General features: G+C 41.2%; 2 protein-coding genes across 3 annotated transcripts in view; both read right to left on the bottom strand.

Annotated features, from left to right (window-relative positions):
- srpx (sushi-repeat containing protein X-linked) overlaps positions 1-1,610 on the bottom strand; it is a 28,050-nt gene extending 26,440 nt beyond the window's left edge. Inside the window, exon 1 of one of the 2 annotated variants that reach the window (XM_085384106.1) lies at positions 1,454-1,610. In XM_085384106.1, the coding sequence (XP_085240232.1) occupies positions 1,454-1,514 (61 nt within the window). In that variant the 5' untranslated portion in view covers positions 1,515-1,610. Of the gene's footprint in view, positions 1-1,308; positions 1,429-1,453 lie in introns of those variants that run through there. The other variant, XM_085384105.1, reaches the window with a different exon arrangement.
- A 5,655-nt stretch (positions 1,611-7,265) lies between these two features.
- On the bottom strand, positions 7,266-21,825 carry rpgra (retinitis pigmentosa GTPase regulator a). The gene is made up of 13 exons (XM_085384281.1): positions 21,746-21,825; positions 20,345-20,470; positions 20,170-20,262; positions 19,613-19,675; positions 19,366-19,524; positions 19,128-19,277; positions 18,869-19,027; positions 18,219-18,374; positions 17,313-17,437; positions 16,573-16,779; positions 14,743-15,298; positions 14,569-14,633; positions 7,266-11,906 (listed from the first exon to the last, which is right to left on the bottom strand). Exons 1-13 carry the CDS (start codon positions 21,774-21,776, stop codon positions 8,610-8,612), a joined length of 5,187 nt encoding a protein of 1,728 aa, XP_085240407.1. The 5' UTR covers positions 21,777-21,825; the 3' UTR covers positions 7,266-8,609.
- Between the last annotated feature and the right edge of the window lie 2,111 nt (positions 21,826-23,936).

Below are 23,936 nucleotides of genomic sequence, written 5' to 3'. Positions count from 1 at the left end.
AAAGCTCTAGCACTGACTGAGGAATTACTAGAGAGTTCTTGGTCTGGTCCTTGTGCATTGCTTTGTAATTATGCAGGTTGCTTTCAAGCAGACTTCCTCGATGATGGTACTTGCTGGCATTTCCTCAAACTACTCCCTTCATGAGGTGTATGACCCACATCAGTAAAACATACCCTCATGGAAAATGTGATCTGGCTGTGATTGAGTGACTACATGGCCGTACAAGTAAGCCCCCCCTCCCACACACACACACACACACACACACACACACACACACACACACACACACACACACACACACACACACACACAAAAGAGCCCGAAAGGAGCAAAAGCAACTGCACATCTCTAGATTTGACTCTGGTGCACTGCCAAACAACCCTGGCCATGCCTAACTAATAAAAGGCTTACTAACCAAAAGAAAAAAACACAAACAGAGCCCAGTAAAATAAACTCCTCATAATAGATGCAGGCGCATACACAAGAACAGACCAAAGTCCTGACTGTCGGCTCAATGAGCAGTTTTTAGTGTGTCAGTATGAATCTGCTCCACAGCTTGTGTTCATGTTTCAGCCTGTATGATCATACAGCAGCGGTGAGCCACTCTCAAACCATCTACAGGCACACAGCCACTGCAACTGACTGCACAAGCTGGGACACACACACGCACGCACGCACACACAACACTTCATCCGGACGTACGCTTTGAAGTCATTCAGCTTCTCGCTGGAGGCTACAGGCTTTATGTTTCTGGATCTTGCACATCAACGGTGATTAGTTGCATTATGGAGTGACTGCTGTGTTGGACAACGTCTTGTTTCATTCATCCAAAGAAAAGCAGTTATTTTCCATGAAGGAACAGTGATAGAAAAGTTAACAGGGGCAGTAAACTCTTTGGAACTATATTAGAACAGAAACTCTTTCGTGTTAAGTAGTGTAAATAACTCCAAACACCCAAAGCCAAAATATGTGAAGGCCCTTTGTTTATTTTTATTCAAAGCTCTTAGTTATTGAGGTCTTTTCAGCCTCTTAGCGCGGTATCAAAGATTAAGAGGTGGAGGCATGAAGAAGCGAAAATTAAACTTTGAACGCAGATCAGCTGCGGGCCTGTGATTAGTGCCACCGACCGAGCTGTGCGCACAGAAACGTCCCCCACATGCACACTGCACTCCCCCCGCTCTCCACCCCCTCCACGTAAACACAGCCGCGGTTCACCAAACACCAGCAGCAGGGAGGACGAGAAACCTCAAACTCAGTTCAACTTACAGTCATCTCTAAGCCCCAAGCGCATAATTTAACTACACTTACCCTTCCACCAAGCCACTGGCACCGCCAGAGTCTGTCCATGTGGACTCTCTCTCAAGATAAGCTGCTCTACCATTTGATATTTCTTCTTTTCAGCACGGTTAAAAACGTCCGGAAGATGAATGAGAGGCTGTAAGTTGCTGTTTACCTTCATACCCGGAGCAGAAGCAGAGCTGGACAAACAGGAGCAGCAGCGGCCACATGTCCATGTCGGGACGCGGGACGGACGTTCCTCAACATGTGAAGGGGAGCCTGCAGGAAAGCTTCAGTGCATTCCTTCTTTCTAAAGGCCCGCCTCTTGCTCCAGAAACAAGGGAGGATTCTCTCCACACAGCCTGGCCCGACCACCGGCATGAGGGAGCCAGACAGGGAGGACAGTGACAGGCTCAAGGCTAAACTGTGACCCAAGTGCATCAAATCAGCCCATTTTATTTTTATTCCTTTAACTTGTTTATTTACTGATATACTTTGTGTATTTTACTCAAGTGACTACTGTGCATATATTTATTTTATCTATCTTTAAAATACACGAAAAACTATCAGTTGTATAGATAGCTAAGTTTATTTGGCCCCTTAACGACATTTGATTGGAGCATTTTCCCTACACCAACATGGATACAACACATGCACATTTCATTGTGTGTTGCTCATATTTAGGTGATGGCTTGAGGAGCAAAATAAAGTTATAAAGTGGTGGATAGGTTTTATTTTGAGACTGAAGCCCGACACAATGTATAAGTCACAATATTTTTGGTTTACCTGCAAATGTTCTGTCATCATGTTTGCCTCTCCACGTTTTGGTGCCCCTTGTAAGGTGTGAGGATTGGTCCAAATACCGATGGTATTGGATCAACACTAGCACGATACTTGATTTTGATCCTCTAAGTTCAGTAATTAATATATATTATTTTATTTATTTATTTTTTAAATAGTTTTATAGCTCATCTGCAACCCAGGTCTCTACAAAAAAAAGAAAGCATAAATTTGCAGTATCCCATCCCACCACTTTATTGGTGAAATAAGATTTAATGTCACCCCTGCACATTTCACACTTTTACAGCTTCGCTGCATCTCAGAAAAGTAAGTAAATGAGTACAGTTTTGTGCTATGTGCTATGCAGCACATTTCAAGACAAATATCACAAAGTGCTTCATAACAAAATACTAAAAACATGGAGTCCAAAAAAGTTACCTGCAAGCAACATTTTCAGCTCCTTTTTAAAAGAGACCACAGAACTCGGCTCAGTGGGAGAGAGTTTCAGAGTGTGTTGCAATAGCACTTTGTACAGAGTTTCAACATCTTTAACAGATTTTAGATTTCAGCCTAGTTTAAAATCAGATGGACACTTTTCAAAAGTGACAAGTATCAGCCAGTTGTACAACCAGTTTGTAATTCCAGTGAATCTTTTTAAAGTTTTTCCAGAAAAAATCATAAATCTTCAGAAAACTCAGAGCCTTTCTTGCCTTTTTTTAGCAAGTTGATTTAAAATGAAGATAAAAGTAGCCTCACAGCAGTGTTTTTCACACACATCATCAAACAAGCTTTTATTAGAGTGTGAGTTCTTTAATCTATCACATTTAATGTGAGAAATGGAAGGGGGCTTTTATGCACACTTGGGTATATTTAATTTTATTTTACAAACATGTCCAAACTTCAAAATAATGAGGTCAGTAATCTCTGTGAGCCAAGAGTTCAGGCTTCAGACTGGCCAAAAGCGTTTTGTTTTGTTTTGTTTTTCACTTTTAACTCTGTGTGACGTCAGTGAGAGCGGATATCCCTAATATGGTCATCTCAAGCATACACGCCTGACTGTGAGCACACAATCCCCACCTACCTGCTGTTTGCAAGGGGTAACCAATCAGAAGCAACTTGCCTTAAAGAGAGAGGGAAATAAGCTAAAATAGCTTCTTTAAGACAGTGGATGGTAGTAGTATTAGACATAAAATTATAATTTTGAGCTGTGAATCACAGAGCAACCTTAGAGTCCAAGAATTAAAAAAAAAAAATCAGAGATATGGCACTTTATTTTTTGTCCTGTCTCCTTCTGCTCTCTTTTCTTTCCCCTCCTCTTACCACCAACCAATCGCAGCAGATGGCTGCCCCTCCCTGAGCTTGGTTCATTATGAGGTTTCTTCCTGTTAAAAAGGAATTTTTCCTTCCCACTGTTGCTATGTGCTTGAGTCGTGTGATTGTTAGGGGTTCTTTCTAATATTGTAGGATTTATCTTACTATATAAAGCACCTTCAGGGAAATGTTGTTGTAATTTAGTCCAATATAAGTAAAACTGAATTGAATTATTAGGTGCTATTAAGCCTCCAAATGCCTTTTCTATCACTGATCTAAAACTGCAAGTAGAAAATATTTATGGTTAACTTACAGAGTGAACCACTGAATAGTATTTTATAAAATTAGATATAACTGGAGCCACAAAGCTTTTGTACTTATGACTCTGCAAACACATCATTTTAAAAGTCTACAATCAAGAGTTCATGAATGTAAATACAGAAGATCTTACAACAAGGTGCAGACAGCTGGTTACGCTAATGAATATGGGGCTAGATTAGACTTTGGCAGCAAGCATTTAAAGGCGCTTGCACAGTTCTGATGAACTTGTAGCAGAATGATGAGCAGAGACAAGTATGGAGGAGGAGAGAGACTGCTCATCATCCAAAGCATCTGTCAAACACAGTGGAGGCAGTGTTATCGCATGGCTGCAAAGGCAACCCAGGAGTTTCTCAAGGCCAAGCAGAAAAGCAAGGAAGGTCAAGCAGAACATCTCAGTGGATTCTAGACTTTATTCAACTATTAAGAACAATGTGCATCATCCAAACACTTAACGAACCTAAATGTGACAGATATAAAATTACGCATGCACATACCGCACTGCTGACACTTTTATTTATGATCTTGTTTGCATGTAGAATAGTATAATATTTGGTACTCTTAGTTTAGCGAAGGCAGGACTTTTGATCTTTGTTTGTTTGCTTTAAGTTTATGTTCAAAGCATTGCATGTTTCACCAGAATATAAAATAATTCAGTAAAAGTAAAGGTAAAGTAAAATAAACATTAAAAGGTTGTAGTTAGTAAACCGTTACAAATTTTGTCTGAACTTCTGTATATTTGTAAAGTTGAGTGTTAATGAAATCATTTATGATTGGAAACGAGTATTGATGTGTATTGTTGTGGCCGTTTTCTCTGCTCTGTTCCCTTTTGGAAGCTGAAATATTCCCCCGCAGAGAGCTCTTGTTTCTTTCTCGTCCCCTTAATAAGTCACATCCATTCTGTCTTAACAGCTGAAAATAATATCACATAAACAATGGCTGCTTACAGCAACACAGCTCAGCACTTAGTAATGTTAGCCGTTCATTGTGTTTGTGATTCACAAGTCAAAATGTCTGCTGTGAACCAGCTCTGTTTACCTGATAGGGTTTAAATTATATTAACCTTTATGCTGAGCCGCTCTGCTCTTTCATCACCACTGGAGAGCTGCAGAAACAGTGCAACATGGAAACTTGGGCACAAGTTTGCTCCCTGTTTCAGTTTCCTAATGATGAACATTTTATAAGAAGTCGAGCTGAATCCAAGTTGTTTCCTAGCAACAATACTCTGATGAGATGTTCTATAGTAACCATCATGATCTGTCTTTAGTGTTTTGTCTCCTATAGCTGAAACAGAAGCTGTTTCTGTAGTATGTTTTTTGCAAGATCTGACTTGACGTTTACTTGACAGTCTTCTAGAGCTAATGATTGCTCTGTTTCATAACACGTGTACATGCACGCACTGCAGAAAAGCTGAGAGAATACAGAGCTCCTGCAGGACTAATTGGTGTTTAATTTTCTGTCTAAGACAAGCATGAGGTTTGGATAGAAACCCTGTGTAGTGTGTAGTGTAGCAGAGCGAGTCCACACATGAAGGTGTCAAAACTCTCCTTGTCTCGACAGGGAACAGGAAAGAGGGGCGTGCAGTGAAACGACTGTGAGAGGATCTCCAGAGCAGTAATTATATGTGGGTTCAGGTGACCGTCTTGGCTTTGGTTGATTCGTTTAACACTTTGTTGTGCTGGTTACCACCAGTAATTTTGTCTTAGGACTGTCTGTGGTCGGCATGAAGCTGGACACTCTGGTGACAGTGGCAGAGAAAAGGACATTAAAGAAACTGATGGACATTATGGACAATGCCAGGCATCCTCTGCACACGGCCATTAACAACCAGAAGAGTCTGTTCAGTGACAGGTTGCTTCTCCCAAAGACAAGAACTAACAGACTTAAAAACTCCTTTGTCCCACACGCCATCAGACTGTTTAACTCCTCTCTGGAGGGGAGAGGGAGGGGAAACAGGAGGACAAAGGAGGGAACAACTAAGCTGTAGTGCCTCTTCACCTCACTGTGCAATACCTTTTGTGCAATACTTTTGTAAATAGTCAACGGTGCAATAGACTCAATACTTGAAATGTGCAATTCACTTGTATTTTTATTTTTATTCCTATTTATTCTATTTATCCCCTTCGTATATTTTATTTATATTGTCTCTGTATTTTTATATATGTGTGTGTGTATAACTCTGTAACTTCTGTCGGTGCTGTGCTTTTTTGGAAATCGAATTTCCCAGAGGAACCCACCCGAGGGATTAATAAAGTTCTATCTTATCTTATCTTATCTTATCTTATCTGTCTCTGGATTTAGTCCGATGAGTTTAACTGTTGTTTACAGGCAAGAGCTGCTTTCTGATCCAGCTCAAGACAAGAATTGTGCCTAGTGTAAACACAAAGTAGTGTTGCAGGAATTTAGTCAACATCAAGGTAGCAAAGAATAACTGAACTTGAGCCATATGCTGAATGTAAAATTTGAATCAGTGAATTATTACAAATAAATAAGAAAGATTTCTACATAATTTTTATGCATCCTGATAAAATTTGGGCTTTTGATGATTTCTTTGAGCTGCAAGTTTAACCCCCAGGGTGCTTTAGGGGTTCGGTTTGTAGGGTTTGATTACGGGTTTTGAGAAAACATTTGGACTTGCTCCACTGACAAAAGGCAGGAGACTGGAGACCAATTAACGGGGTTCAGCTGACAGCAGGAGGGAACAGAGAGAGAACAGATTATTACTGATCGGGGCATGGAGGTGAAGACAATCTGGCAACGTGTGCTGCACACGCCCACTTAATGTGGGGCTGCTGTCCAAGTGTGAGGAGAAGAATTGAGGTCTTTGACTCTGCCCTGAGGCAGACCTGCACTCCCGAGGAAAAAGTAAAAAGCAGTTTTAACAGCCCAGAGTATGCTACTATCACCTGCCACCATGCTTGACAGCTGTTCTTAGGTTTGAAAGCCTCACCTTTACTCCTCCAAGCATACCTTTTCTAACATCTGAAACTCCTTGTAAGCACTGTAAGCAGACTTGTGGGTAATTTTTGCAGAATGTTTTTCCCAAAGAAGAAAAACATGTGCATTAAAAAATTAATTATTGTCACTCAAATGCTGTCCTATCTTAACAATAACATTTGTCTTATTATTCTAAGCTGAGTGGCCACAAATTACTCATTTTACTCTGCAGCAGGCAGCAGTTTCTAATGAAGGTGCTCTGAAAACCCCACTGTAAAAACTCTGTTCAGCATCAGATAACAGACACAGCTGGTTGATGTAATGGAGCATGTCTGAAGAGCCTTAAAACAGAAATATGTGTGCATATTTAACTTAAGCCCAACTGAATGATGTTTTTGTCTTAAAAACAACACTCACACATCAAAATGCTTTCTCTATTATCTATTATCTTTTTCTATTAACTACACTGTGATCAACACAAGTTTTCTCCTATTTCTGTGTGACATGTTTCAGTACTTCATTGTACACTTTTTGCTGCAAACGTAATATGTTTTGACAAATATGAAATATTCTGAAATAACTGACTCATAAAAAAGCTGTTTTCAGTATTTTATATACATTCATCAGAACAGGTGGAAGACTTGAGCCTAGATATACATTAGAAAATTATACAGTATTCAATTCAAGGCTCTATAATAAATACATAAACACTCTGATTAGGGTTAAGACAATAGGAACATACCATCACCAGTTACTTTTAGGTACATTTGCTAATGACTGTCTTCATGGCATTCCTCAGAGATTTTGATCCACATTGACATGATGGCATCTCACAGTTTGTTAGCTATACATCCATCCAAGTGACTCGTGAGTATAGCAGCGTAATTAGATACACTGAAACCTGGAAATATATGTGTCCATTGAACATAATCATGTTATCTTAAACGTTCATTTGTTTCAACAGCTGCAGCTTTTGAGCTTCTTTGGAACCTAGTGTGTCGTACCTCCATATCATCATCATTATTATTATTATTAATATATGTCATTCTCAGTGTGTTTTCTTTATAAATATCAATGTCACTCATGTGCAAAATAAGCAAATTCGCAAAACAGTTAAGTCATGTCAAGTCTATGTGTTCACATTTTGGCTTCAGTGCCCTCAAGCTAAGGTTTAAGCTAAGGTTGTCAAGAAGCGCTGTGTGGAAGGCAGGAGCCAGACCCAAAATGCAGGCACTCAGGCACAAGGTTTAAACACAAAGAACTCAGCTTTATTTGCTGGCAGGGGAAGTCATACAAAACTAAACTGGGGAAAATATGAACTACAACTTACAGAGAGGAACATGAGGAAACACACAGCTTGAGGGACAACACGACACTGACGCAGAGAAACACAGGGTTTAAATACACTGGGAAGTAACGAGGGGAATGAGACACAGAAGGAGAGCACAGCTGGGAGAAATCAGAACTGATGAGACAAGGAAGCAAAGCAGAACACATTCACATAAGACACAGACCTTCAAAGTAAAACAGGAAGTATAACACGGAGACGCGAACTTGACACGGTGGAGACAGCAACTAAGAAACACAGAGACTTACACGGAACAGAGGGGGCACAGAGAAACATGAAGGGCAGGGGATCAAAACTAGAAACCATAGAATAAATCACACGAGTACAAAATACAAAAATCACAAAGAACTAAAAACGCTGGTTCAGGAGACCCAGGATCCTGACAAAGGTAGTGCCAAATACACCACTTTAGTGTTGTTCTACACAGAGCACCACATGGATATCAATACGCACATGAAAATAGTTCTTGACAAAACTTAGATTGCAGTATAAATGGCTTGACTGCCTTGGACAGTGTAAGGGTTTTTGAAAAGTGCTTAGACACACTTGTTATGTGTTTTCAGAGCATAAAGAATAACTCAGACGAAGCTCGTGTTTAGCTGAGATTTCTGTGGGTGTGGCTTCACCGTGGGCGTGGTCACTGAAGGTCTAGGTATTGAGGCAGGACATCGTTCCAGAACTGCTGAGAGTCCTCAGCTTTCGCCCCCCCTGCAGCTCTCTGCCTGGTCCTCGGTGCTGGTTTGGGTGCTTCTTTCTGTTTGCTGCTTCTGTCTGGTGGCGGTTTCTGTCGCTTCTCTTTTTTTTTCTTTGCTAATTTTGCTTGGTCCTCCTCTTCCTCATTCTCCTCCTCCTCTTCTTCATTTTCATCTCCTTCTTCCTCTTCCTCAATTCCCTCTTCTTCTGCCTCCTCCTCCTCCTGGTTCTCATTTCCCTTTTCCTTATTCTCTTCATCCCTTTCTTCTTCATCACCCTCTTCCTCACTATCCTCATCTTCATCATCAGTTTCCTCATCATTACCTTTCATGTCTTTCCTTTTTCCTCTTAGCCTTGTCTGTTTTTGCTGTTCTTCCTCTTCTTCCCCTTCCTCCTCACCTTCCCCCTCCTCCCCCTCCTCCTCCTCCCCTTCATCACTCTCTAACAGATTTTTTTTAGCAGGCTCCATGCTTTTATTTTTTCCTTTTGATTTCTCCTCTTCCTCACTTTCATTCTCTTCCTCAGCTTCTTCTTCTTCATCCCCTGTATCCTCCTTCTCTTCCTCAGCTTCTGTTTCTTCGTCCCCTGTATCCTCCTCCTTCTCTTCCTCTTCTTCCTCAGCTTCTATGTCTTCGTCCCCTGTATCCTCCTCCTCTTCTTCCTCTTCCTCTTCTGCAGACTCTTCCTCCTCCTCACTCTCTTCTTTGTCCTCATCCTCTCCATCTTCTGTCTCAGCTTCCCCATCACCTACGGACTCACTTTCTTCCCTTTCCTCACCTCCTTCTTCCTCTTCTTCTTCATCACTTTTTTCATCTTGGAGTTCCTCTTCATCAGCCTCGCTATCTTCTTCTTCCTCTCCCTTATCACTGTCTTGCTCTCCTTCACTCTTATCTGCCTCTTCATCTTCAACCGAGTCCTTCTCCTCATCCTCATTTTCTGTGGAGGCATCATTTTGTTCCTCAGTTTCGCCCTCTTCATCTTCATCATTTTCTTCTTCTTCAGTTTTGGCAGATTCTGCAGTGTCTCCTTCCTCTCCGTCCTCCTCCCCCTCTGACTCTCGGTTCGTGCTCTCATCGCTCTCTGATTCATCACCGCTTTTCTTCTCTTCATCCTCACTCTCCTTCTCTTTATCCTCTTTACTCTCTTCATCACTGGACTCTTCATTTTCACCTTCCTCCTCTTCCTCCTCAGCTCCTTCACTCCCATCAGAGTCGCTCAATCCATCACTTGTCTTCTTACTGCTTTCTTCCTCTCCTTCAGTTTCAGCAGCATTAGTTTTATCACTTCCTTCATCTTCATCACTCCTGCTTGTTTTCTCGTCACCCTCTTCTTCCTCAGATACATTATCTTCCTCTCCCTCTCCCGTATTGCTCTCCTCTCCTGTTTCTTTGTCACTACTACTCTCACATTCTTCCCTTTTATCTTCACTGTCACTTCCACTCTCGACATCTTCATCTTCATTCTTTCCCCCATCCTCAGAATCCTCATCCTCTCCAGATGCCTTGTCGGATTTCTCCTCCACTTCTTTTTGTGAATCTTCCATGTGTTCACCCCTGATATGCTCAGACAGGCCCCCTTTCACTGCCTCCCCCTCTGATGGATCACAACTGCTGTCATCATTTTCTACTTCTTGGGATTCATTTACAGATTCCGATGGAACACCAGCTTGAGCATCTGTCTTCAGGCCATCCTCTGTTTCATTCGAGGAAGAAAAATGTGACAATGTGGAGCACAAGGACGGCTCCGTAACTGCACTCTGCTTCGTGAATTGTCTGACTTTACTGAGCGTTTTAGAGGGTGTCGAGGTGGCTTTGTCACTGTCAGACTGCACACTTGTCACTGCCTCACGAAGGACCTCAATAGCTGCACCTGCAATCCCAGCAACTGGAAGAAGTGACGCTGAATTACTGAGAATTTCTCCCCAATTTGTTTTTCCCCCATTCTTGCCCCAAGTGTCCCCTTCATCTGTTTCAGAAACACGGGAATCCATAACAACAGGTTTAGCGCCTCGCAGGGGTTTTGCAGCTCTAGGAGAATCCACCTCTGGGCTTTGAGGGGAAATTGGGTTACCTCTCACTTCTGTAGGTGTATCCTGCTGAGATGACGGCAGGCTGGAAGCTTCACTCTTTGGTTTAGCCTTCATCTTATTCTCAGAGTCAACATCCCCCTCACCTTTAACTCTGATTTCCTCTTCCTTGCCTCCTCCTCTTCGTTTTGTTTTTGCCCTCTGTTCAGCACCGGATTCCTTTGCCGTCTTTTTGTCCTTTATTTTTGACAATTTCTGCTCATCCACAGTTCCACCTTTCATCTTCAGAGTGGCGTCTTTGGCACAATTTAACTCATTTTCCTCACACTTTTCTTTGCTTTCACCTTCAATGAGGGGATTTTCTGCACATTTACTTTGATCCTTGACTGGTGTTGGTTTAAGCTCTTGCAATTTTCCCTTAACTTGCAATGGTGTTTTTCTGGAGACAGATTTCTTGGTTTCAGCCTTAAAAGGTGTTGTGTTTTCTTCCTGTGCTGCTGGCGATTTAGCATCCACTCCTGGTACAGATTTAACCTTGTGCTGATCTTTTGTTAGAGTCGATTTGACTCGCCGTGTCCCCCGACTCGCCACTTCAACAGGTTTGACGTCATCACTTCCCCTCTGAGTTGCTTCATTTTCCTTTACGCCATTTTCTGTGGATGCTAGACTGGCTGCTTGATTCACTTTACTGACCTTGATAGAAGGAGATTTCGGATCTAAAGATGATGATTTCTTTGTCTCCTTTTTTGGGGTCCTTGTCAAGCCTTTCTTCAGAGAGCTGTTATCCTCTTCATTCGGTTCATTACTTTCTCTCAAATCCTCAGTTTTCCTTGTCTTGTGCTTCACTTCAGTCACTCTCTCCTGTGCATCTGTCAGCGTCTGTTGTGTTTTTGTGCTATGCTCTGACGGTTTCCTCTTATCTTGCTGTGATGATTTAAAATGCGGGAGCTGCTTTTGAGCTTGCCTGTTTTCTGAAGGTTTGATGTTGCTGGACTCCTTGGTGATGTTCTCTTTGCTGTTTGAAGTCACTTTGTGATTTTTCTTTGTGCTCTTCAGAGGAGACACTTCTGTCTTCAAGGTGCTGGGGCCCTTCATAAGCTCTGTTGGCAAAACCTTAGGGGAGTTTCGGTCGGTCTTCTCGTTAGTCTGGATCTGTTGTGCAAATGGTTCTTCTTCCTTTACTGCATGTCTAAAAGCTCTGCCCTTTTTCTTTCCCTGTAACAAATCACATAAGGATTCAGAAAGATATAATACGAAAAAGAAAAGTAGATTAAAGAAGGAAAGCTGCACAAGCGGAGCGGCCGTCAGTATAACTGCATATGTAATTTGTTCAATGTTTTATGTGTTTTTAATGCTTTAAATATCATCTTACCTACCTACTGTACTTGCACCCTACTATTATAGACTACTAGAGGTATATTTCAGTGGTTTTCAAAGTGTAAATAGAATGTCAGGGCAGACTCGTATAATTAGTTGCACTGAAGACTTTAGTAGGTGTGCACGAATAATTAGTGTCAGCAGTTTGGTGAAATATATTCCCCTTCTCTTCCCGAGTTATGGCACTGACAAAAAGTGAATGAAAAAAAGTGTTTCTGCTGAAAATTATGATGTCACAGTGAACCCGCCTTTTGACCACCAATGACTGTAAAAGTTCTGTTAAATCTCAACGATTTCAATGTCAATTCATGCTAAATTACACATATATAGATTTCATTTGTAATACCAAGAATCAAGCATAACACCACAAAGTCAAGCTCGGATACAGTCCCAGTGGATTACCTGATGCCAGCATAAATCCACTGTCTGTGATGTCTTAGCTGAAACTTTTCTACATATTGAAGTAGAAAATCTTTCACAGGGTGTCACTGAGGTGCTATTTAATCACACAGCAGCCAGTCTGCCATTGTGAGGTGTTTAAAAACAAGTTCAGCACCTCATAAACCTTCTCTCCAAAATTGATTGTTTTCATTAAATACCTATGTATAATACAATATTTTATTCTCTTGATTACTGATTATTTTAGAAAACATACTGGCAGGGATAGCTCAGTAGGTAGAGTGGTGGTTCGACTCCACTGAACGGCTACCCTGAGGTACCCCTGAGCAAGGTACCGTCCCTACACACTGCTCCCCGGGCGCTACACTGGTGGCTGCCCACTGCTTCACTGGGTGAATGGGTTAAATGCAGAGGAACTATTTCCCTATGGGGACTAACACGCACACTTTACACTTTTACACTGTCTCAGACTGACGCTGAAAAACTAGTTCTAGGCGGGACTACTGTAATTCGTTATAATCAGGATGTTGTAAAAACTTCCTAAAAGGCCTTCGGTTAATCTAAAATGGTGCAGCAAGAGTACTGACAGGGACTAGAAAGCAACAGCATATCTCTCCTATTCTGGCTTCTCTTCATCTGGCTGCCTGTTAAATGCTGGATCGAATTTAAAATCTTTCTCCATGCATACAAGGTGTTGAATAATAAGGCCCCATCTTATCTTAATGACCTTATAGCACTGCATCACCCCAGCACAGTACTGCACTGCCAGACTGCAGGTTTACTTATGGTTCCTAAAGTATTTAAAAGTATAATGGGAAGCAGAGCCATCAGCTTTCAGGCCTCTCTTCTGTGGAACCAGCTTCCAGTTTGAATTCGGGAGACAGACACTATCTCTACTTTTAAGATTAGGCTTAAAACTTTCGTCTTTGATAAAGCATATATTTAGGGCTGGATCAGGTCACCGTGAATCCTCCCTTGGTTATGCTGCAATAGGTTTAGGCTGCTGGGGAATTCCCATGATGCATTGAGTTTCTCTTTTTCAGCCACCTTTCTCACCCACTATGCGTTTATACACTTCTCTGCAATCATTAGTTATTAGTCATCTCTGGAACTCTGCCACTGCGCGTCTTTGTACCATCTTTCTCCCCTCACCTCCAACCGGTAGCGGCAGATGCCAGTCCCTCCCTGAGCCTGGCTCTGCTGGAGGTTTCTTCCTGTTAAAAGGGAGTTTCTCCTTCCCACTGTCACCAAAAAGCTTGCTCATAGGGGGTCATATGATATGTTTTCTCTGTTTTCTCTGTGTTATTGTAGGGTCTTTACCTTACAATATAAAACACCTTGAGGCAACTGTTGTTGTGATTTAGCATGATATAAATAAAATTGAAATTTCTCTCACACTTAAAACCCACACATGTGAGGACACACATACAGTACTGTGCAAACACAAATACACAAATTTACCCCTGCAGTGAGGACAGGATTGCTGGGGGGGGGGCACCACATGTTGCAGTAACCCATAGCACACAGCAAAGTAGGAGACTCTTTCTCAACTTGCTTCATCACTGGTTGTGGAAACACTGATGAGATGTGGCAAGATTCCTGAGAACTTTTCCAAAGCACTGCATGTGTGTGTGTGTGTGTATCCGTGTGTGTGTTTGTGCATCTAGGGGCTGGAGCCCAAACAAATTTGTGTATCAGCAGAAGCTGTCCAAATATCTGAAACTGGCTGATGAAGATTCATTAGAGATATTCAATTTTATATTTTTCTTCATTGTTTTACCAAGTGGAAAATTTCTTTACACACACACACACACACACACACACACACACACACACACACACACTTGCAAGAACACACACACATACAGTATACACAGCACGTATGCTGATGTATGCACATTTCCTGGAAAAAGTCAGAGTGTTCTACGTTGCTGCTTCCTGCCCTGCAGTGCATTTAATCCAAACCAGAGAGAAGAAGCCAGAAGAGGAAAATAACAGTCGTCTCACTCTACATTTAAGACTCTGTGGACTATACTGTATTTATCTGCTCTATCTAAGAGAAACCATCGCATAATGAGCCATCAAAAATGTCTTCTCTCACCATATATGGTGAAAAGACTTCTTTCTCCTCCACTTCTTCAGTGATTATTTGTCTCTTAACATTTCCTGAAATAACAGACAAAATTAGGTTAAACAGCTTAAACCCGCTCAAGCATCAGCTAAAAGCTGGCTATAACATTTATTGCCACTTGTTGAAACCATAGAATTCAAGTACCTGTTTGTGTTGGGGCAGAATGTTCTTCCTCCTTTAGATTTTTAATGAAAACATTACTGGGGGGTCTAGTCGGGGTGTAGGGCTCTTTAGGTGGCACAGGAGATGAGAATTTGTTACTTAGAGGCTTCTTAGTGGCTGCTGCTCGGTTTAGTCTAGGCTTTGCAGTCATTTTAGTAGCTACAGGACTGCTGGGGTTTAATTTTGTTATAGACTTTGGTAAAAGCAAAGGAGAGGGCACCTTTTTGCATTTAGACTTAGAAGAAGCAGACGTGGATGCTTTACTTTGAAGCGTGAATGATGATTGTGAATGTGGGGTTGATGCCTTAGAGGATAACAGTGGACTCTGAGGGGATATGGATCGAGATCTGGGGGAGAGAAGTGGGCTTCCTGTCACCTCTGATTTTGGTTTAGGGGATGATGAAGGGGTAGTAGCATCATTTGAAAGGGTTTTCAGAGTTAGGGAATTTCTGGATCTTTGCCGAGATGTGTTGAGAAAGTCAGAGTTAAGCCGTGGGAGGCTCTGAAACTTATCCCCAAACAACTCCACAGAACGAACCTGAAAAATAGGAAACGAGATTCTCGAGTTTAAGTTTGGAAATGTATCTATGGAGCGTCAGCAACCAGTGGCAGATTTGCAGTGTGGTGCAACACTGCCCCCTATTGATATAATACAGGTCATACAAGTTTTCCAAGGGGTTCTGCAAGCATGGGTTTCAAATGTTTAACGTTTTATTATTGCATAAAATACACTTAAATACCTGTTTCATGACTGCACAGGTCAAATAAAAAATAAAAGAAAAAAAATCAATTCCACCCCAACCCCTTTACTGATTTCTTTTTTCAACATGCCTGCATGTTTATCACACTCAGGTCCTCAAATAAAATTTAATATTAGACAAAGATAACCTGACTAATTACAAAATGCACTTTTTAAATTCATTAAGGAAAAAAGGTATCTAAACATGCCTGGCCCTGTGTGAAAAAGTAATCTGCACCCTTGTTGAATCATGAATTAACTGTGGTCAACCACATTTTTTTGGAAGTCTGATCCATCCATTGGAGAGCACCAAGGAGAAAACCACTGCTGATCTAAAACAACACAAAGGTTCGTCTCACTTTTGCCAAAAAACATCTTGAGAACCAGGGGACATGGGAGAAAAAAAAATTAAGACGGACTTTTGCGAGATCTCGCAAAACAAACTCGGGATCTCGCAAAACAAACTCGGGACTCGCAAAAGTTTTAGCCGCATTCTTAACCTCCCGTTAACGGGAGGTCGAGACCTACTACAGCCGGGTGGAACACCGCTTTCCCGGCACATCGTGCCTCGACCTCCCGGTTGGCTTCGAGCCGGCGTCCGAAGAATGCGGCTAAAACTTTTGTGAGATCTCGCAAAAGTCCGTCTTAATTTTTTTTTCTCCCATGTCCCCTGCAGGGCTCCGTAGAAATCCAATGGAGATCCAAAATGCTAGAAAAAAACCCTCCAATGTGGCTGAATAAAAAAAAAATCCTGCAGAGTGGGCTAAAATCCCTCTGCAGAGATGTAAGACTTATTGCCAGTTATCACAAATACGTGAATGCAGTTCTTGCTGCCCAAGTGTGGCACAACCAGTTCTTAGGTTTAGGGGGCGATCATTTTTTCATTCAGGGCCAAATAGATTTGGGTAACTTATTTCCATGAATTAAACTATAACATAAAAAACAATTATTGTAGGGTCTACCTTACAATATAAAGCTCCTTGAGGCAACTGTTGATGTGATTTGGCGCTGTATAAATAAAATTGAATTGAATTAAGTGTTTTAAAAATGAGCAGTAAGTTGAAGGGTCTCACTCTGTCTCGGTGGCGTGCCCGGGCTGAGAGGGCTGAGAGTGGTGATGGTGGAGTTGGACTGATGAACTTGTTTTTAAAGATGATTTTGGTAAAACTTGACTCCAGAAAGTAGTCTGCGATTAAGACATCCTTCTCTGGCACCGCTTCTTGGCTCTCTGCTGGCCTGGGTGTAGCCACGACCAGCATGTGGTGACCACCGCACGACACCTGACGGGGAGAGAGGACACAAGAAAACATCTTTGTTACATTTAGCTGATTAACTCTCAGTCTGCTCTTCACTCATTTACCTGCTGACATACAGGATATTACTCCCTCAAGGCTACAGCAAGATTGTTTTCGAGATTACGTTTGCCTTACTTTGAGAGAAGTTTACCTCTGATGTATCTAAGAATACTGCTCCCTATGAACAATCAGCTGCCAAATAGGAGAAAGCCTGCAGATGCAAAGAAAGGCGATATGATGTGACACTACACGATCCATTCAGAGCTCATTACTCATTAAAAGGCTGATCTCTGAAAGTATCCAGGTGCTGGCTGTGAGCACAGCTTCAGCTGCTCTTCCTGGGGTGATTGGTGAAGAATATTCTGTTATCGATCACTGATGGTGCTGTGGATACATCCTGCTGTAGTAGGCTTCCTGTTACAAGCTGTGGTGCCTCTCATACATTTTATGGCCTTTTTGGAGGGAGTTGACTGATTATGAAGATTACTTTTAAAGCCCTTCACATCACCTTCACTTACTGACTGAACAGCGTATTGAAGAAAACGTGTGCAGAGTGTCGGGCTGAACTGGTTGATGAAGTTTTCCTCCCCTAACCCGAGTTTTCCATGACGACCATCACCAAACGTGTACAGCAGCCCGCTGTCTGTGGAGCAGGGGGAGGATAAATGCATCAAACACAGACTGAAGGTTTTCTATCCTGGCTGAAGTCGTTTTGCTTTTAACACATTTTATAAACAACAAAATCCTTGATTTTTATTTAATTCCCTTTTTAAATGCACATAGGAATGAAAAGTTTGAATACTGAATATTGGTTTTTAGTACATTGTTTGGCTGAAATTAGATTTATCATTTAGTTAACTGACAAAACTTGGATTTATCTACCCCCTCGAAAACTGACTCACATGTGGTGATAATCAACTGAATACCTCTAGAGGCAGACAACATCTGAGAAAGTTTATGAAATTAGTCACTTTAGCAAATTCTAGAGAAAGCTTGTGAGTTGCTGAACTTGCATTTGAACACCTCACAGTGGCAGACTGGCTGCTGTGTGATTAAACAGCACCTCAGTGACATGTTTATGCTGGATGGGGAAAAAAGAGATTCCACTTCGTCTTCATCATCAGTTAATTTGTTTTATTTACCTCACTAATGGTACTTTTAACCTGATTACAGGTTTGTTGCTGTGTGTTTAATTATGCGTGGTACACAAGTCATATGTCCTAAAGAAGTTTGTTTCTTGAACTTATCACAGAAAAACTTTTTTAAATAATTCCTTCCTTAAAGCTTGTAGATATATTATATTCCATTAAAACAGTTATTATTGGCCTTTATATGCTTTCATATATAAAACATGCATGGACATCTAAAAAGGTGAATGGGAAATGCTACTTTTAAAGTCACAATGACCTTCAAAGATGGCTTACCTGTGACCACAGCTGTGTGGTTCTCTCCACACGCGATGTGTCTGACCTTGCTGTTACAAAAGTGCTGCAGCGCTTTTGGCAAATGAACCTCAAACAGAAATGTTCCGTGGCCCAGCTGACCGTACTGACCTCTGCCGAATGTGTACACGTTCTTCTCTGGCACAGCAAAGCAGACAGAGGGAAAGAACCCTTTTGATTCAAAGCGATGTATAGTACATTTACTCAACTACTGTACAAGAGCACTATTCTCAGGGGAATTTATTTTGATGTTCTTCTTCATTGTGTCTGTGCTACATTTGAGCTGAGATCACTTATTCTGTCCCTTAAAGTGTCTAACATAATCAAACAAGTTGAGTTCTGTGGCAGATTTTAAAGAAGGAAACACGATGTGATCACCACATGTGTTTTACAGTTAAAATCAGCCCTACTTTGATCAGCTGACATTAAATGTTGCATACATATTAATGCATACAGTAAAAGCGATAGTATTTTCTCCTTATTTTTTCCCACAATAATGTGAAAATCATTATCAGGCACACTGATACTTTTGCTTAAGTTAAAGACCTGAATACCTTTTCCATCGCTGTTTAACCAGCTCCTTTCACAGATGTTTTATGCTTTTCTTTAAAAATAACAAATTGTTAGCATACCTGTGAGGACCACTGTGTGCTCTCCTCCACAGCACACTCGGGTGACATGACCCAGGACTCCCTGCACCTGCTGAGGAATTCTGTGATTGGCCAGCTGCTCCTCCTGAAGACCGAGTCTTCCATTCGCACTCTCACCAAACGTGTAGAGACGACCATAAACTGGGACAAATCCAACACAATAAATGACACAAGTATTGAAGACTGGTTCATTTAACATTGGACCTACTGCAGTGATGCATGTGGCTGGACTGCGTTGTACCTGTCACAAAAGCTGAGTGCTTATACCCACAGGACACCCATATGACTGCTTCTCCAACGTGGACCTCTCTGGGTTCTGCAGCAAATCCCTCGTCCCCAAAAGAAATCTGACCCACAGAGTTGTCCCCCCACATGAACAGCCTCCCATCCTCTACCAACACACATACGTACATACACTTTACATATGCCCAGATCATCTTTTCTAGCAGAGAAACTTATTATATCGTCATTGTTCAAACCTGTTAAGGCGGCTGAGGTGTTGCATCCTGCAGAAAGCATTTTGATTGGTGCCCAGTCGCAGAAGGGGCGGAGCAGGTGAAAGTATGTAGACTTGTCACAATGGCCTAAACCCAGCTGCCCGTCCTGGTTGCTACCTGCACTGTATACACTGCCATGAACTAAATATACAAGTATACTCATTTTGAGGACAACAGTGTTCATGGAAACATCTCTCACGTGTAATTAAATATTTGTTTATTGTCTCACATGTGCAAACAATTGTGTGGTCTCTCCCACAAGCTGCAAGCTTCACCTTCTCAGACTTCAAGGCTGGAAAGGAAATGCAGTAATTATAGTGAGTAAAATGGCTTCAAAATACCACAATTATCTTCTTGTTAATGGACTAACAAATTCTGGTTCTGGTCATTAGTTAACAATTAAAAATAATTCAAATTTATCACACATTTTCTCAACTTTCTGCCTTTTTTGTCTCACATTTTTTTGTCTTTTATGTGATTAGAATCACAATACCAGAGGAAACTATGTGGTCACAATTGCTCCAAGACAGTAAGAACAGTAACAATACAACACAACTGGTTACATACAAGTAATATATAAGTTACAAAATATAACAAAATAGCTTGAATAGATACAAATAGCTCTAATTATAAAGATCCCAGTATATAAAACTGTATTGCACTGTACTCTATATTTTGGGGCTTAGATTAACAAAATAAGTCATGTGGGCTTATTTTTTTTTATGCTTTACACAAAAAATAACTAGTTTGATGCAATATGACCCAGCCACGGTGAAAAATACTAACCTTTCACAGAGGTTGGTTTCCTGGCACTAGGCTTAATTCTCAACCCCAGCTGGCCCCATGTGTTGCCACCAAACATCAGCAACCTCCCATTTTCTGTAACGCCATTGCAGGCACAAAAAGAATGTTATTAGTGAACAATGTCAGCTTTCATTACTAAAATATACATACAGTGTACCTGTGATAACAGCAGAGTGCTCTCCGCCACATGACGTTTTCTTTGGATGGTCATTCTTCAGCCAGAACTTGCTGGGAACATTATTAGCAAAGCTGGTCCTTCCAAATGTGAAAATTGCTCCTGTTTCTGGTAACAGATGGACAAATACAGAGCTGTGCAAAGGTCTTCAGCGACCTCTTTTTTGTAATATATATTTTGCTATGAAAATGGGAAAGAGGTGCAGTTATCTATTGAAACATGCAAACATACATGGAAATACACCATTATAAGGCAAAAAACAAGTCTGTGTAATTCTTACAAGCTTGGAAGTTGATATTAGACCACCTTTATTCTTAAACACAGTCTGAACTCTCACAGCCCCAAACCATGACACAGGGTTCACACAGGGTTTTACAGATGGTTGTACCTCTTTCCTGACCTCCTCTGTATTTTGGCAATTATTTGAACGAAAAATTTCATATTTGGATTCATCACTGCATAAGAGCTGCTGCCAGACCAGTTATTTTGCAATTTGACCTCAGCCTTTTCTCCTGGTTTCACTTCTTTAATAATGGCTTCTTGACAGCCACCCTTCCACTGAGAATATTTTTGATGAGACTTCAGTGAACAGTAAATGGATCAGCTGAAGGGCAGATGCATCTCTCAGTTCCTGTGTCAGGTCTTTGCTGGATTTCTCAAGGACATGATTTTCAGATACTGCTTATCTTCTGTAGATGGTTATTAAGCCTGCTACCTTCTTTTATCTTACAACTGTAAAGTTTCCTCAAATTTTTAAGAACACACTGCACACCATGATAAGATCTTTTTTAGGTTTTTGACAAATAGCTCTTTAGGAATCATCTTGTGGTTGCAACAATACTGTTTCATGCCTATCAAATATGTTTTCTTTGACATTTTTTATATGATTTAAGGTGCCAAAGAAATGGGAACAAATTGTGTTTTATGACAAGCTGTTAAATTAGGTGTCTTTTTAATGCTTGTGTTTCATAAGTCAGTGTTAACTGGCTTAACAACAATAACAAACAAACAAATAAAAATTAAAATATCCCCCTGAAAACGGTCAGGCATAGAGACTGGACTGAAAATAAATGAAACAGCAGCCAGTGTCCTAAAGAGAACTATTGCTCAAAGACATGGTTTTAGGTGAGAAGCGGTTCAAGAATTTTGCACATTGCTGTCTGTGATTCATCTCTAGAAAGCCCAGGGACAGAAAGTTTAAGTACTTCCCGAACTTAACACCCACTAAATCCCAGCCAAGCCTGCTGTCAGAGCTCAAGCCATTTAAGTATCAGCAGGCTGACAGAAATAGAAACATGCTATCCGTGAGCAAAATGGAGCCTGTGTTAGGTATGATTAGGTGTGCATGAAGCCGAGGGCTTTATAATATGTAGCAAGGCTCACCCGGTATGTCGACATCGGTCTGCCCGGTCATCTTCACTGCTGGCTGTCTCCCTCACACCTCCTCACCTTGCGGCTCCCTGCTGATTAGGTAGATCAAACCCAGGAGGACAGGTGAGAGAGAGGGGGAAAGAGAGAGAGAGGCAGGAAGAGGCTTAGCCACAGGAAGATGCTGCATTACGGTCATTTTATTTTATTATATATTATTGTTCCCCCCAAAAAATATTCCCTGCTTCCCCAACAAGAAACTTTGGGTAACCAAAGACATTAAAGCTGTACTGAACAAGAAAAAGACAGCTTTTAGAAACAGGGACAAAGAACAGTTGAAACTGGTGCAGAAGGAGCTTAAAGCCAAGATTGCTGAGGGAAAGGAGTCTTACAGAAGGAAGCTGGAAAGCAAACTCCAAGAAAACAACACCAGGGAGGTGTGGAAGGGAATGTGGACCATTACTGGCCAGAGACAAAAGAAAGGTGTGGGAATAGATGGAGACGTTGAATGTGCAAACAAACTAAATCTGCCTGCGTCTTCTGTCTCCACTCCCAGCTCTTCCGATCTTCTCCATTTTCCTCCCCCCTGTCTTGCCCCCTCAGCCTGTCTCTCTTTGTCCCTCTCAGCAGATGAAATCACAAGGGAACTGAGCAGACTCCATTCCAGTAAAGCTGCTGGCCCTGATGGTGTGTGTCCCAGAGCCCTCAGGTGCTGGGCTGCCCAGCTGTCTGGAGTTCCAATTCAAATTTCAAAATCAAATTTTATTTGTCACACACACAACCATACACAGTATGACATGAGGTGAAATGCTTATTGCTGTGCAATGCCCGACCATTAAATTATAGAATTGACAGTAATATTTACAGATTACTACAAAAAATTACAGCTTTAATTTAGAAATTTACAGTAAGATGTGCAAATAACAGTTTATGTAAGAAATTATTAATAAAAAGAAATTATAAATTATAAGAAGCGTGCAAAAGGAAAAACCAGAGTGCGTGTGGAGATGTGAGGTGTGTGAAAGAGTCCAGTATCTTATGTAGTTCATATGTATAATCCACAGATTAAAACAGTTGTTTGGCTAAAAATTGTCGAATTTTTTCCAGGTTCCTGGAAAAATGGAACACGAGTTTTAAAGACAAGGTAGCCAGGGAAGCCAGAGACCTTAAAGAGACTTGTCTTCTAAAAAGATTGCTGAAATCGGCCTTGAACAAAGGAAGGGATTATGCTGATGAGCCAGGTAGTGTCCCAAGGTAACATTTTATTAATGTAGTGATTTTAGTTTTCATTTTTAAAAGTTATTTAAAAAGCAGTAGTGTGCATAATGTGTGTATGGATCACTTCTTTTCTGCTCATACCCTCAACCAGACATGGCTTCTCTTCTTGTTTTGCTGCATCTTCTCACGCCACAACCAGCTGGAAGGAAACGTCCTAAGAAGATGAGTGTTGGATCCAGTTCCACATACTGTGGTTCATGGAACACCTTTTCTTAACCTAAGGGGCTTATAAAGTTATGCTTTTTATTGTGTTTCAGTCCTACCAGAGCCTTGAGGATCACCTCATGAATAATGAAGGAAACCCCCAGCCATATCTCCTGGCCACAGGGACTTAGAAAGCACAGGTTTTCAGCTTCTACATTGTCTTGGATCGGAAGCTTCTTCCATGTCAGTCATGCACATCACTGCGTGCATTTGATGAGCTGTTCAAGTGTCACTTCGTTGACGTGTGAAATATGAAGACACTCTGTCCAGCCTGCACACATTTTTGCAGACCTCTGTGTACAATATTGATGTAGGCACAACAGCGGGAATTCATTCATCTCATCTCATCCCAGAAGATGATTTGCACTGGCATTTGTTGCACATTCTAAACATCGTTTTCCCAATCTCTATCACTGAAGGAATGACTGTGTATTTAAAGCACCTGATTATTGTACACCATAGACTCTTTAGAGAACTATACCCATCAAGCAACTTAATTCCAAAACATCATTTCATGGTCCACTATCCGAGGTGCGTTCGAAAGATTGGTCCTCTCATTCATATCTGGACCATGAGATTTGAAGCCAAACACAAATTTTTCAAAGACTGTATTAAGAACCTTAAGAATTTGACTGCACCACTTGCAAGGAAACATCAATTTGCATTAGCTTATCATTGGGAATGTATGAGTTTAAAAGCAGTTGAGTCTGGTCCAGCTAAAATG

The sequence above is a fragment of the Rhamphochromis longiceps genome, linkage group LG16, assembly GCF_057381845.1.
Source record: "Rhamphochromis longiceps isolate RC_006_pf linkage group LG16, R_longiceps_female_GT1.1, whole genome shotgun sequence".
NCBI classification, from domain to species: domain Eukaryota; kingdom Metazoa; phylum Chordata; class Actinopteri; order Cichliformes; family Cichlidae; genus Rhamphochromis; species Rhamphochromis longiceps.
Note: the sequence above shows the minus strand (reverse complement) of the source record. Positions and strands in the feature narration are given on the sequence as shown.

Bases quoted from the DNA above. Each gene is read 5' to 3' on its own strand.
- rpgra (XM_085384281.1), bottom strand. From the start codon at position 21,776: ATGACCGGGCAGACCGATGTCGACATACCGG. The intron at 19,278-19,365 runs GTTTGAACAATG...GTGTGTTGGTAG, and splicing joins CACCTCAGCCGCCTTAACAG to AGGATGGGAGGCTGTTCATG. The intron at 17,438-18,218 runs GTAAGCCATCTT...CCTGCTCCACAG, and splicing joins CCACACAGCTGTGGTCACAG to ACAGCGGGCTGCTGTACACG.